Below are 15,228 nucleotides of genomic sequence, written 5' to 3' on the forward strand. Positions count from 1 at the left end.
ATTACACTTGCTGCCTTCATGAACAAAACTGATTATGAGGAAAAATTTAGACAGAAAAATATGACTGAAAATTGGGAACTTTTAAGAAGAGTTTTTTTAGCTGGCCAAAAAGACATGATTCCACAATCAAGGAAGAGGACAACTTTGGCTAAAAGCCTAGATGGATTCAGTGGTGAAGTGATAGCAGCATTTAGAAATAAAAGAACAATATATAACAAATGGAAAAAAGGGGAATTAGAAAGGAATCAGTATAAATTAGAAGCTATAAAGTGGAGAAAATGTGTAAGGAAAGATAAAGACATCAGGGAAAAATCCATGGCTGGCAGGGCTAAGGATAACAAGAAGGAATTTTTAAAGTGCATTAGGAACCAAAGAACTCCTAGAAACCTTAGAAATCAATCCATTACTGTACGGAGATGGTAAAAATGTTAATAAAAATGCAGAAATGGCAGAAGTGTTCAATGAATATTTCTATTTTGTATTTGAAAAGAAGCAAGATGATGAACTCATATCACATGGGAATGATGAAGTACTTTCCAGGCCATTATTAATTAAGGAGGATGTTAAACATTTTTAAATCAACAGGCCCAGATAACTTGCACCCAAAAATCCAAAAAGAGTTGGCTGACGAGACCTCTGGCCTACTGATGTTCATTTTTAATACAGTTTGGAATATGGGGGAAATTTCAGAAGACTGGTTATGCCAATATTCAAAGAGGGCAAGCAAGATGATCCAAATAACTGCAGGTTGGGGAAAATAGTGGGAAAAACTGATACAGAATTCAACTGATAAAGAATTAAAGGACAGGAATATAATTAAGGCCAGTCAATATGGTATGATGGAAAATAAGTATTGTCAAACAAACCTCATTTCATTTTTTGATGAGATTGCAAGTTGCATTGATAAAGGTAACTGCACAGTAACTGCAAGGTAACTGTAATATACTTAGGGCTTGTCTACACAGGGAAAAACCCAGAATAGATATTGCACAATAGGTATTGCTGAATAGCTATTCCTCAATAGTTTGCTGTGTGCACACTCTTACTCTGCCTTTGTGTGGTTTAGCTTAATCCACTTTGGCAGTGGATAAACCTAAACCATAAATAGACACTCTTAGGGTATGTCTGCGCTACGAAATTAGTTCGAATTTATAGAAGCTGGTTTTATAGAAATCGGTTGTATACAGCCGATTGTGTGTGTCCCCACATAAAATGCTCTAAGTGCTCTAGTCGGCGGACCGCGTCCACAGTACCGAGGCTAGCGTCGACTTCCGGCGCATTGCACTATGGGTAGCTATCCCACAGCTATCCCACAGTTCCCGCAGTCTCCGCCGCCCATTGGAATTCTGGGTTGAGATCCTAATGCCCGGATGATGCAAAACAGTGTCGCGGGAGGTTCTGGGTACATGTCGTCAGGCCCCTCCCCCTCCGTCACAGCAACGGCAGACAATAGATTCGCGCCTTTTTACCTGGGTTACCTGTGCAGACAACATACCACGGCAAGCATGGAGCCCGCTCAGCTCAGCTGAGCTCACCGTCACCATATGTCCTCTGGGTGCCGGCAGACGTGGGACTGCATTGCTACACAGCAGCAGCTGCTAACTGCCTTTTGGTGGTAGACGGTGTAGCATGACTAATAGCCGTGGGGCTGGCAGCCGTAGGGCTGCATTGCACCAGCCCCTTGCCCTTTGGTAGAAGATGGTATATTACGACTGGTATCCGTCGTCGTCATACTGCAGTGGCTGTCAATCATGGGCACCTGGGCAGACATGCTACTGTCTCGATGAAGATGGCTATCAGTCGTAGTATACTATTTTCTGCCAATTGCCCAGTATTGTCTGCTAAGCACCCAGAAGAGGCCGAGGGCGATCTGGGTGCTGGCAGACGTGGGGCTGGCAGACGTGGGGCTGCATTGCTACACAGCAGCAGCCCCTTGCCTTTTGGTAGAAGATGGTATATTACGATTGGTATCCGTCGTCATCGTACTGCAGAGGCTATCAGTCATGCTGCACCGTCGGCTGCCAGCTTAAGATGTAAAAAATAGATTTGTTCTGTATTCATTTGCTTCCCCTTCCTCCGTGAAATCAACGGCCTGCTAAGCCCAGGGTTTTCAGTTTAATCTTTGGGGGGACCATTCTGTGTGACAGTTGTTTGTGTTTCTCCCTGATGCACAGCCACCTTTCTTGATTTTAATTCCCTGTACCTGTACCTGTACGCCATGTCGTCACTCGGCCCACCCTCCCTCCCGCCCTCCCTCCTTCCCCTAGTCCGTCAGATACTAGTTTCGCACCTTTTTTCTGACCAGGCGCCATAGCTAGCACTGGGATCATGGAGCCCGCTCAGATCACCGCGGCAATTATGAGCACTATGAACACCACGCGCATTGTCCTGGAGTATATACAGAGCCAGGACATGCCAAGGCGAAACCCGGACCAGCCGAGGAGGCGATTGCAGCGCGGCGAAGAGAGTGATGAGGAAATTGACATGGACATAGACCTCTCACAAGGCACAGGCCCCAGCAATGTGGAAATCATGGTGTCACTGGGGCAGGTTCATGCCGTGGAACGCCGATTCTGGGCCCGGGAAACAAGCACAGACTGGTGGGACTGCATCGTGCTGCAAGTGTGGGACGATTCCCAGTGGCTGCGAAACTTTCGCATGCGTAAGGGCACTTTCATGGAACTTTGTGACTTGCTTTCCCCTGCCCTGAAACGCCAGGATACCAAGATGAGAGCAACCCTCACAGTTGAGAAGCAAGTGGCGATAGCCCTGTGGAAGCTTGCAACGCCAGACAGTCGGGAATCAATTTGGAGTGGGCAAATCTACTGTGGGGGCTGCTGTGATCCAAGTTGCCAGGGCAATGAAAGACCTGGTGATATCAAGGGTAGTGACTCTGGGCAACGTGCAGGCAATAGTGGATGGTTTTGCTGAAATGGGATTCCCAAACTGTGGCGGGGCCATAGACGGAACCCATATCCCTATCTTGGCACCGGAGCACCAAGCCACTGACTACATAATCCGCAAGGGGTACTTTTCAATGCTGCTGCAAGCCCTGGTGGATCACAAGGGACGTTTCACCAACATGAACGTGGGATGGCTGGGAAAGGTACATGATGCTCGCGTCTTCAGGAACTCTGGTCTGTTTCGAAAGCTGGAGGAAGGGACTTTCTTCCCGGACCAGAAAGTAACCATTGGGGATGTTGAAATGCCTATCGTGATCCTTGGGGACCCAGCCTACCCCTTAATGCCATGGCTCATGAAGCCGTACACAGGCAGCCTGGACAGTAGTCAGGACCTGTTCAACTACAGGCTGAGCAAGTGCCAAATGGTGGTGGAATGTGCATTTGGACGTTTAAAAGCGCGCTGGCGCAGCTTACTGACTCGCTCAGACCTCAGCGAAAAGAATATCCCCATTGTTATTGCTGCTTGCTGTGCGCTCCACAATATCTGTGAGAGTAAGGGGGAGACATTTATGGCGGAGTGGGAGGTTGAGGCAACTCGCCTGGCCGCTGATTACGCGCAGCCAGACACCAGGGCGGTTAGAGGAGCACAACAGGGCGCGGTGCGCATCAGAGAAGCTTTGAAAACGAGTTTTGTGACTGGCCAGGCTACTGTGTGAAACTTCTGTTTGTTTCTCCTTGATGAACCCTCCAAACCCCCCCCCCAACCCGGTTCACTCTACTCCCCTGTAAACCAACCACCCTCCCCTCCCCAATTCGAGCACCGCTTGCAGAGGCAATAAAGTCATTGTTTTTTCACATTCATGCATTCTATATTAATTCCTCACAGAAGTAGGGGGATAATTGCCAAGGTAGCCTGGGATGGGTGGGGGAGGAGGGATGGAAAAGGACACACTGCATTTTAAAACTTTAACTCTTATTGAAGGCCAGCCTTCTGATGCTTGGGCGATCATCTGGGGTGGAGTGACTGGGTGGCCGGAGGCCCCCCCACCGTGTTCTTGGGCGTCTGGGTGAGGAGGCAATGGAACTTGGGGAGGAGGGCTGTTGGTTAAACAGGAGCTGTAGCGGCGGTCTCTGCTCCTGCTGCCTTTCCTGCAGCTCAACCATACGCTCGAGCATATCAGTTTGATGCTCCAGCAGACGGAGCATTGACTCTTGCCGTCTGTCTGCAAGCTGACGCCACCTATCATCTTCAGCCCGCCACTTGCTCTTTTCATCCCGCCATTCAGCCCGCCACCTCTCCTCTCATTCATATTGTGCTTTTCTCATGTCTGACATTGACTGCCTCCACGCATTCTGCTGTGCTCTATCAGCGTGGGAGGACATCAACAGCTCCGTGAACATATCGTCCCGCGTCCTCCGTTTTCTCTTTCTAATGTTCACTAGCCTCTGCGAAGGAGAAACATTTGTAGCTGGTGGAGGAGAAGGGAGCGGTGGTTAAAAAAGACACATTTTAGAGAACAATGGGTACACTCTTTCATTACAAGGTCGCATTTTTCCTCTGCCTGCCGGTTTGGTATGAGAGATCACTCACGCAGTGCCCCAGGCAACATATTTCGGCTTGCAGGCAGCCATGGTAGGCCGCAGTCTTTTGGCTTTTTTAACCTTCTTAACATGCGGGAAAGATTTCAAACAGCAGCGCATTTCCCATATCAAGGATGAATTGGGTTGGCCATTGAAAATGGGTTTTCAATGTAAAAGGAGGGGCTGCGGTTTCCCGGTTAACATGCAGCACAAACCCAAGTAAACCACCCCACACACACACACACACGATTCTCTGGGATGATCACTTCACCCCTCCCCCCACCGCGTGGTTAACAGCGGGGAACATTTCTGTTCAGAAGAGCAGGAACGGGCACCTCTGAATGTCCCCTTAATAAAATCACCCCATTTCAACCAGGTGACCGTGAATGATATCACTCTCCTGAGGATAACAAAGAGAGATAAGGAATGGATATTGTCTGCATGCCAGCAAACACCGGGACCATACGCTGCCATGCTTTGTTATGCAATGATTCCAGACTACGTGCTACTGGCCTGGAGTACATGAAGGAGAGCTTTCTGGATTTCCGCTCCATCCCCATACACGTTAACAGACTTTTCCAGTAGATGTACTGGCCGCGATTGCCAGGGCAAATTAATCATTAAACACGCTTGCTTTTAAACCATGTGTAATGTTTACAAATATTTACAAAGGTACACTCACCAGAGGTCTCCTGTGTGCCCTGAGGGTCTTGGGTGAGTTTGGGGGTTACTGGTTCCAGGTCCAGGGTCACAAACATATCCTGGCTGTTGGGGAAACCGGTTTCTCCGCTTCCTTGCTGCTGTGAGCTACCTACAGTACCTCCATCCTCATCTTCCTTGTTCCCCGAACCGTCTTCCCTGTGTGTTTCTCCATTGACGGAGTCATAGCACACGGTTGGGGTAGTGGTGGCTGCACCCCCTAGAATGGCATGCAGCTCTGCGTAGAAGCGGCAAGTTTGCGGCTCTGCCCCGGACCTTCCGTTTGCTTCTCTGGCTTTGTGGTAGGCTTGCCGTAGCTCCTTAATTTTCACGCGGCACTGCTGTGTGTCCCTGTTATGGCCTCGGTCCTTCATGGCCTTGGAGACCTTTTCTAATACTTTGCCATTTCTTTTACTGCTACGGAGTTCAGCTAGCACTGATTCATCTCCCCATATGGCGAGCAGATCCCATACCTCCCGTTCGGTCCATGCTGGAGCTCTTTTGCGATCCTGGGACTCCATCACCGTTACCTGTGCTGATGAGCTCTGCGTGGTCACCTGTGCTCTCCACGCTGAGCAAACAGGAAATGAAATTCAAACGTTCGCGGGTCTTTTCCTGTCTACCTGGTCAGTGCATCTGAGTTGAGAGTGCTGTCCAGAGCGGTCACAATGAAGCACTGTGGGATAGCTCCCGAGGCCAATAACGTCCACACTACCCCAATTCCGACCCACAAAGGCTGATTTTATCGCTAATCCCCTCGTCGAAGGTGGTGTAAAGAAACCGGTTTAAAGGACCCTTTAAGTCGAAAGAAAGGGCTTCGTCGTGTGGACGTGTCCAGGCTTAATTCGATTTAAAGCTGCTAAAGTCGACCTAAACCCGCAGTGTAGACCAGGCCTTAGTGTGTAATAAGAAGGTCCACACAGGAACTTACTGTGGAATAGCTATTGCACTTCAAATTCACACCTTTCTTTATTCTGCACTTGGACAAGCCCTTAGACTTTTGTAAGGCATTTGATTAAAAAATCAGCACTATACAATATCAACAAAGCACATGTTAAATGGATTAAGAACTGGCTAACTGACAGATCTCAAAAAGTAGTAGTCAATGGGGAATCATCATCAAATTGGCATGTGTTTTTAGTGGGGTGTCATAGACATTGGTACTAGCCCAATACTTTTCAAAATGTTCATCGATGATCTGGAAGTAAATATAAAATCATTGCTGATAAAATTTGCAGATGACACAATGATTAGCAGAGTGGTAAATAATGATGAGGGCAGGGCATTTATACAGAGCAATCTGGATCACTTGGTAAACTGAGCCAATTCAAGCAATATGTGTTTTAATACAGCCAAATGCAAAATTATGCATCTAGGAACAAGGAATGCTGGCCATACCTGCAGAATGGGAGATCATATCCTCGAAAGCAGTGACTCTGAAAAGGATTTAGGGATCACAGTGGACAAGCAACTGAACATGAACTCTCAGTAATGCTGTGGGAAAAAAAGACTAATGCAATTCTTGGATGTATAAACAGGGAAGTAGTGAGTAGGAGTAGGGAGCAGAGATGGCATGGTATTTACCAGAAGTGGGTTTTACCTGGTAAAATCATGGGGGAAACTAGTTAGTCCCAGTTTAAGGCATTTTCTATTTTAAAAACAGTTTCATTAATGCACACTACATTCCACTTAGTTTTAGTTACATATTCAAATGATGGTGACATAAGGCAGTAGATTTGTAGATTTAGAGTTGTACAAATCAAATGTAAACCTGCAGTGAGTGTAATACTAATATAAATAAAACATTGGAATGTCTGTATACATTCTGGTTCGGTATTTTCTCAAGAAAGTTGTACATGTCATGACTCATTTCAGTTTTCAATATTATATAAACAGAAGTAAAAAACATTTGATTATATGAAAATGACAATCATGCAGAGTTGCAGGCTTGAAGCATTAAGCAATCAGAAGCATGCAGAGTTGCAAACTACTAGTCCAGGTCCACTTGGCCATGCAGCATCCTATAGCAGAAGACCAACTTTGTAGTGGATAGACGCACCTATTCCTCAGTTTTGAATGGATGTATTCAAAGTTTGAAAAGATTCATTCTATGCTTGCTGAACTTGCTGGCCACTGATGCCATTATTTTTCGCAGTTTAACCTAGGTTTAAGCTAGTATTTACCCCGTCCTAAAATAGGTTTTCCCTGGAAATTGCAAACCCTGGTAGAGAAGTGGTTTTACCTCTGTACATGGCATTGGTGAGATAAGTACTGGAATACCATATACAGTTCTGGTGGCCACATTTTTTTAAATGATGTTGGAAAATTGGAGAGGCTGCAGAGAAGAGCCACAAATTTGAGAGCTGGAGAAAATGCCTCACAGTGATAGATTTAGCAGTGAGAGAGCTTATCAAAAAGAAGACCGACTGGTGACTTGATTATGGTTGATAACTACCTTCACATGTCAAAAATGCTGGGTACTGAAGGGCTCTTTAATCTAGAGACAGACAGAACAAGAACCAATGGCTGGAAGTTGAAGCCAGACAAACTCAAATTAGAAATAAGGCACAAAATTGTAATAGTGAGGGTGATTAACCACTGGATTCTCCATCCCATATCAGTGCTGGATACCTGTCTAAAAGATATGCTTTAACCAAACACAAGTTATTGGGCTCAATATAGGGATCAGTGGATGAAACTGAATGGTCTGTTATATACAGAGGTCAATCTAGATCAGGGGTCGGCAACCTTTCAGAAGTGATGTGCTGAGTTTTCATTTAGTCACTCTAATTTAAGGTTTCGCGTACCGGTAATAAATTTTAACGTTTTTAGAAGGTCTCTTTCTATAAGTCTATAAACTATTGTTGTATGTAAAGTAAACAAGTTTTTAAAAATGTTTAAGAAGTTTCATTTAAAATTAAATTAAAATGCAGATCTCATCAGTTTAGTGCAGTGGTTTTTAACCTGGGGTGCACGCACCTCCTGGGGCAGGGCCGGTGCAAGGATATTTTGTGCCTTAGGCGAAACTTCCACCTTGCGCCCCCTCCCCCCGCACATCGGTTCATTGCGGGGCAAATCCCAACAAGCCTTTATAGACCCCAGGGGCCAGCATGCCCAGGGGCCAGCCATGGCCAGGGGCTATTCCCCAGATCAGGTTCCCCTCTCCCCACCCCCTAAACTCCCCTGGAGGGTGCACAGCCCCCCCGCGAGCCCTCCCACCCCAGTGGCCCCCGCCCCTGAGTCCACTCACTGGCTTTGCCAGGCTTGGGCCGCTGCAACAGCTTGGCAGGGAGGAGCCGCCTTCCGGAGGCACCGGAGAGCCAGAGCGTCCCGCTTATGGCGGCAGCAAACCCCAGCCATGGAGGAGCCAGCGCGGTGCAGGGGGGCAGCAGCCCTGCAAAGGCAGCGGCGACGCTAGCGGGGAACAGCCATGCCCCCCGCCCCTCCTGCCCAGGCTGCGGCCCGGTGTCTTCGCTTCCGGGGGGCTCCTGTAGGCTGCAGCAGATGCATGCAGGTGCCAGCCCCCATGCGCCCCCGGCTCCCCCCTCACCTAGAGTTACCATATTTCAACAATCAAAAAAGAGGATGGGGGGGAGAGCCCCACCCCCATCCACTCCCTCCCACTTCCCACCCCCTGACTGCTCCCTTCACAACCCCCAACCCCCCCTGCTCCTTGTCCCCTGACTGCCCCCTCCTGGGACCCCTGCTCCTAACTGCCCCCCAGAACCCCACCCCTCTACCTAAGCCTCCCTGTTCCTTGTCCCCTGACTGCCCCCTCCTGAGACCCCCCCACCCTAGCACCCTACCCCCTACCTGTCCCCTGACTGCCCCAACCCTTATCCACACCCCCGCCCCCAGACACACACCCAGGACTCCCACGCCCCATCCAACCACTCCCCGCCCCCTGACAGGAGCCCCAGAACTCCCAACCCATCCAACCCTCCCCCTGCTCCCTGACTGCCCCCCCCCGGGACTCCCCTTACCATGCCCATGCCGGTCAGACGCTGGCTCCATGTGGAGGCAAAACATGCTGCTGGGCTGCCGCGGGCACAGCCAGGGGCAGATCTAGCTTTTTTGCCGCCCTAAGCACAGCAGGCAGGCTGCCTTTGGCAGCATGCCTGCGGGAGTTCCCCGGTCCTGCAGATTCAGCGGCATGCCTGCGGGAGGTCCGCCGGTCCTGCAGATTCGGTGTACCCGCCACCGAATTGCTGCCGAATCCGCGGGACCGGCGGACCTCCTGCAGGCATGCTGCCAAAGGCTGCCTGACTGCTGCCCTGACAGGGACCGGCAGGACGCCCCCCACGGCTTGCCACCCCAGGCATGCGCTTGGAGTACTGGTGCCTGGAGCTGCCACTGGGCACAGCCCCTGCCCTGCAGAGTGTTGAGGCTGCGGGATGGGGGGAGCTCCGGAAGGGGCAGCGGCAGCGGCAGCTCACACTCCCGGGAGCCGCGGAACCCGAGAGCGGTGAGGGGGAGCCAAGGGGCATGCCTGCCTGGGCTGTAGCCCGGTGCCCCCCCAGGGGCTCCTGCAGCGGATGCATGCGGGCGGCAGTCCCCATGTGCCCCACCAGCTCCTCCCTCGCCGCGCTCGGGCTTTGCGGCTCCTGGGAGTGTGAGCCGCTGCCGCCCTTCCCAGAGCAGGCTCAAGGCCCTGCGCCCCGGCGGCTCACACTTCCGGGAGCCGCGGAACCCGAGTGCAGTGAGGGGAGAGCCGGGGGGCACACCTGCCGCCGGTCTGGGGTCCCGGCCGCCAGCCCCACTCAGCCTCCTTCCGGCCTGGGGTTCCATTCACTCAGCCAGCAGTGGGCTGAACAGGGCCAGCGGCCGGAACCCTGGCTGGCAGCCGCATGCCTGGCAAAATCGGCTCGCGTGCCACCTTTGGCACGCGTGCCGTAAGTTGCTGACCCCTGGTCTAGATGATCTAATGGCCTGTTATGGCTTTAAGCTTTATGAATCTATGACACACACTCCTGCCTTTGCTGAACTCTGAAGTAAAACCCCTTATAGCACTTTTTAAAGCGACGGAAACAAGAAATCCTGACTGGATGTTTTGTCCCTGCAGGGAATGAGGTGATTGCAGTGGACTGGAAGGGACTGAAAGATGTGGACCAGATCAATATGGACAGCACCAGCTCATTGCATGGCAGTAGCATCCACCGACCCTCCACTGAGGTGAGTGCCCATCCTATGCCCAAGGGGAGAAGACTGGAAAGTCTCAACCCCACTGAATACATATAAAGGGTCTGGGGTCACCAACCTCAGCTGGGAAAGGCACAAAAGTCTTACTTGCACTAGAGACTTTGGGGCATCAATTTTCAGAAATGAAAGCTTTGATTTTCAGTTCCTAGAGTAGAACATGAAAAGTAGCTCAGGATGAGTCTGAAAACCATTTCAGTCTGAATTGCTTGAGTGCTGGCTTAGATGGAAGGCCCTGGCATAAAACAGATCTACACTGTTGTGGGGAAACAAAGAGCATTTTAGTCTCTCGTTACATTTTTTTAGGGCGTATTCACGGTTAAATGCTGTTAAATTATTGGGCAGTATCTCCTGAGCTGATTCATTTCTTGTTTTGAATGATGCAGCTTCTGTAATTTAACACATATGAATTTTCTGTTTTGTAATGTCCAGTGCATGCAATCACAAGACCTTTCACATTAAACAAAAAGATCAAGGCTCTTTTTATTCAATAGCCATGCCACGTTAATTTACAAAGCACATACAATTTTACACGTTACAAAATAACAATATATAAGAATTGCATCTTGATTCAGCATTTCTTCAACTGTGAAGTGTAACTGCCAGAAACTCCTGTTTTAGGGAGTTGTGCTACAAACAGGAGATAAACAACTCAAGGAGATCTTCAATGAACTAGCACTATAGTGGCAGAAGGGGACACTTGGAACTCGTTTGCAGAAGGAAGATTGGCTTTGTGTGTATGCATTTAACCATTTCAGGAGTGAATGGCTTTGTAGCCTGTTATAGAACCATTTTCGTCTGAAATATTCCAGTTTTCTAGCTCGCCTTTGAGTGAGTCCAAGGGCGGTGCGGCTCCCACAGAGGGTTATGCACTTGTTACTGCCCTGAAATAAGGACCTGACAAATTCATCTGACATTGCCAGTGTACAATGTTCAGCGAAAGAAGGCAGTGTGAATGCAGGGGGTTCCTATCAGAGGATTATATATTGTCTGTCTCTCTCTCTTTTTCCCTCTCTGTTTCTTTGTATATTCCCAATTCCTTATGTCATTAACCATGGCCGCATACATACAGACACCACAGTGATCAGGAGGGAATGAAGCTGGGACCTTCAGAACCAAAAGCACAAGACCATACCACTTGAGCTAAAGGAGTAACTCCTTTATCTGTGAGTAAGTAGCAGGCTGCTATAATCATTAGGACCAGCCACTAGAAAAATACATGGTCACACATTACACCCATGTGTTATATTAACATGTTCTCTTTCTTTTCTTCCATAGCAAACCCGGACAGATTTCTCCTGGGATGGTATTAATGTGAGTATAAACCCTGAAGCCCTCCTCCTTTCATGAGAGGCAGCAAAGGAGCATTTGCACAGCTGATGAGGATGTTCAAGTTTCCACCTAGTGGAAGCCCAGGATTAACAGAATGTGTCTAACTCTGTCACTGTGAATAGTGAACACAATTATGGAGATATCTCTGGGGGCCCAGAGTGCCACTGGAATTCTGGGCATCATTATGGGGTGTCTGGCTGTTGATATTGCAGTAATATTTTGGGGAGTATCTGTGTGCTGGTGGATTTGGGTTGTCTTCAGGTCCCCTGTTGTTTTGCTATTGAAGATAGCTGTGGGATCTGTAGGTGCCATTGGACCTTGAGCTGTCTCTAGCCATTTTTGGGTGCCTATGTGTGATCTCTGAGGCTGCTAGATTATTCTGGGTGCTTTCCTGGGGTTTCTGGGTATGGCTGGATTATTGAGGTATATCTGTAGCATATCTGGCTATTAATACTCTTGGTCAGGGCATAATATCACCTTCAGAGGTTAGGAAGAAATTTATCCTTACAGGACAATGTTATATAATGAGGTGTTTAGGGGTTTTATGCTTCTCTCTGGAGTATCCAGCACTAACCACTGTTGTCAACAGGGAGGGAAAAAAACAACAAGCAAAGGCATAGATTAAAAACAAGGCTTTTTCCATACACCGTAAGAAAAGAGAAAGGATACATACCATTGCTCCCACTTCTCCCCCTTTTTGCAGGTCATTTTTAAGCTGCAGTGACCATATTTGTTCGCAAAAAGAAGAACAGGAGTACTTGTGGCACCTTAGAGACTAACAAATTTATTAGAGCATAAGCTTTCGTGGACTGTTTTCTCTGCTCGCTAGTGCAATATCAGTGCAGGGGAAAGTTTCCTGGTGCTGAAGCCATTTGTATTGTTTTCCCCCAAAAGTATTTCTAGCACTGGAAGCTCATGAGACGTGGGCGCTGAAGCTCATGTCATGTGATTATTGGGACTGCTCAGGAATGGAGCAACCCACACCCCAAAGGTCCAAGCAGTGCAGTAGGGTTGCCAACTTTCTAATGGCACAAAACCAAACACTCTTACCCCGTCCTCTACCCCACCCCTTCCCCAAGGCTCCGCCCCTTCTCCAAGGCCCCACACCCATTCACTCCATCCCCCCTCCCTCTGTTGCTCATTTGCCCCACCATCACTCACTTTCACTGGGCTGGGGCATGGGGTTGGGGTGCAGGAGTGGGTGAGGACTCTGGCTGGGGGTGCAGATGAGGGGCTTGGGGTGCGGAAGGGGGCTCTGGGCTGGAGCCGAGAAGTTCTGAGTGCGGGAGTGGGCTCAGGACTGGGGCAGGGGATTGGGGTGCAAGGGGGAGTGTGGGCTTCAGGAGGGAGTTTGCATGCGGGAGAGGGCTCAGGACTGGGACAGGGGGTTGGGGTGAGGGAAGAGGTGTGGGGTGTGGGATCTGGGAGGGGGCTCAGGGCTGGGGCAGGGGGTTGGGATGCAGGCTCTGGGAGGGAGTTAGGGTGTGGGAGGGGGTTCCAACCTGAGGGAGGGGGTTAGGGTGTGGGAGGGGGTTCTGACCTGGGGCAGAGGGTTCGGGGTACGGGCTCCAGCCAGGTAGTGCTTACCTCAGTCAGCTCCCAGGCAGCGGCACAGCCTGGCTCAGCGCTGCTCCCGGAAGCAGCTGGCATGTCCGGCCCAGCTCCTAGGTGGAGGGGCAGCCAGGTAGCTCCATGCCAGCAGGTGCCACCCCCGGGGATCCCATTGGTTGCAGTTCCTGGCCAATGGGAGATGCGGAGGCAGAGCTCAGGGCAGGGGCAGTGCGCAGAGCTTCCCTGATCGCCGCATGGAGCCAGAGCAGGCAGGGAGCCGGCCAGGGCCATCCTTAGGATTTATGGGAGGCTTTTTCACTTTTAAGTACTAGATCCCCTCTGAGGTCTTCGCTACACTCGGGACTTCACAGTGCTGCCGCAGCAGCGCTGTGAAGCGCGAGTGTAGTCGTGCCGCCAGCGCTGCAAGAGAGCTCTCACAGTGCTGTATGTACTCCACCTCTCCGAGGTTGCAGCGCTGCGAGCGAGCGTGCAGCGCTGCAGGCACTGATTACACTGGCTCTTTACAGCGCTGTACTCGCTGCGCTCAGGGGTGTGTTTTTTCACACCCCTGAGCGCAGCAAGTTGCAGCACTGTACAGCGTCAGTGTAGCCAAGGCCTGAAAGAAGACTCACCAGGCTGCAGCAGCCAGCTGTGGTGGGAGCCTGCAGGAAGGGTCAGAACAGGGATAGGAAGAGGCAGGAGGGTGGACACTAAGCCCCAAATTTTCGGGTGCCCTACACAGCCACGTATGCTGCTATTGCCTAAGTACAGCCCTGGAGCCTGCCACAGCTCCACTGCACCACCGACTGGACTTTTAATGGCCCAGTCAGTGGTGGTGACCGGAGCTGCAAGAGTCCCTTTTCGACTGGGCGTTCCAGTTGAGAACTGGATGCCTGGCTATCCTAGCGCCAGGTACACTGTGATCCAAGGCAAGCACTATAAGTACTTCAGCAACTAGGCCTTGTAGGCTTAGCCCTGATGGGTCCCACTAACCGCTCAGACACATGGCTAAGGGAAAAGATATTTTCCTAGGGCTGGCAGGAAGGGGAAAGATTACAGATACCCTAGTTACAGAGGATTAAACAGTTACAGTTCAAAGGAAGCAACAATAGTTCTTGTTTGGGTCCATGGGGCAGTCCTATAGAGAGTCAGGACTCTTCAGGCTTAGTGCGTGGGATGTCCTCTCCAGCCCAGTCTCTATTCACGCAAATAGGAGTTTGCATGTTTCCAGGACAGGCTCAGTTAGTGTCTCACTGGGGCCCCTCTGTACTGGCTCCCTGTCCAGCAGCTGCTGCTCCCCCATAAACTCTGCACAGCCCTGCCCCCAGCTGTGATGCCTGGAAGTCACAGCCCTATCCACACACAGCTCTGCAACTGTTCCTGCCTCCAGCTTCTCTCCAGCTCCCCGCTGCCGCCATGTGGCCACTGCTTCAGCTCCCCTTCCCACAATCTCCACTCCTCCTAAACTGAGCCCAGCCTCTTCCTGGTTCAGGGCCTTTCCCCATACATGGCCACTAGCCAGGGAAAAGGGAATGTACAATGTGGAGAGAGCTGATGGGAGTTGTAGTTTCCTGCTTTGCAGATCCATCGCCAGGGCCGGCTCCAGGCACCAGCCGACCAAGCACGTGCTTGGGGCGGCACCTTGGGCCGGGGCGGCGCTCAGGTTTTTATTAATTTATTTATTGGGCGTGGGCTGGCGCAGTGCGGCGCTGGCGGGGTGGGGGCTGGCGCTCGGAGGAGGGGCGGGGGTTGGCGCGGCGCGGGGTTGGGGGGGCGGGGGCTGGCGCTCGGAGGAGGGGTGGGGGCTGGCGCGGCACAGTGCTGGGGGGGCGGGGGCTGGCGCTCGGAGGAGGGGCGGGGGCTGGCGCGGCACGGCGCTGGGGGGGCGGGGGACGGCGCTCGGAGGAGGGGCGGGGGCTGGTGCGGCGCTGCGGGGTCGGGGGCTGGCGCTCGGAGGAGGGGCGGG

At 50.9% G+C, this 15,228-nt stretch overlaps 1 protein-coding gene across 3 annotated transcripts in view; it reads left to right on the plus strand.

The window, feature by feature from the left end:
- FAM131B (family with sequence similarity 131 member B) overlaps nt 1–15,228 on the plus strand; it is a 70,994-nt gene that overhangs the window by 40,547 nt on the left and 15,219 nt on the right. The window contains exons 1-3 of one of the 3 annotated variants that reach the window (XM_054041087.1): nt 10,304–10,355; nt 11,452–11,549; nt 11,658–11,693. Coding sequence is in view for 1 of the 3 variants with exons in the window: in XM_054041073.1 (XP_053897048.1) it covers nt 10,246–10,355; nt 11,658–11,693 (146 nt within the window). In the remaining 2 variants the exon portion in view is untranslated. Of the gene's footprint in view, nt 1–10,245; nt 10,356–11,451; nt 11,550–11,657; nt 11,694–15,228 lie in introns of those variants that run through there. The other 2 variants (XM_054041080.1, XM_054041073.1) reach the window with 2 other exon arrangements.

The sequence above is a fragment of the Malaclemys terrapin genome, chromosome 1 (assembly GCF_027887155.1).
Source record: "Malaclemys terrapin pileata isolate rMalTer1 chromosome 1, rMalTer1.hap1, whole genome shotgun sequence".
Classification (NCBI taxonomy): domain Eukaryota; kingdom Metazoa; phylum Chordata; order Testudines; family Emydidae; genus Malaclemys; species Malaclemys terrapin.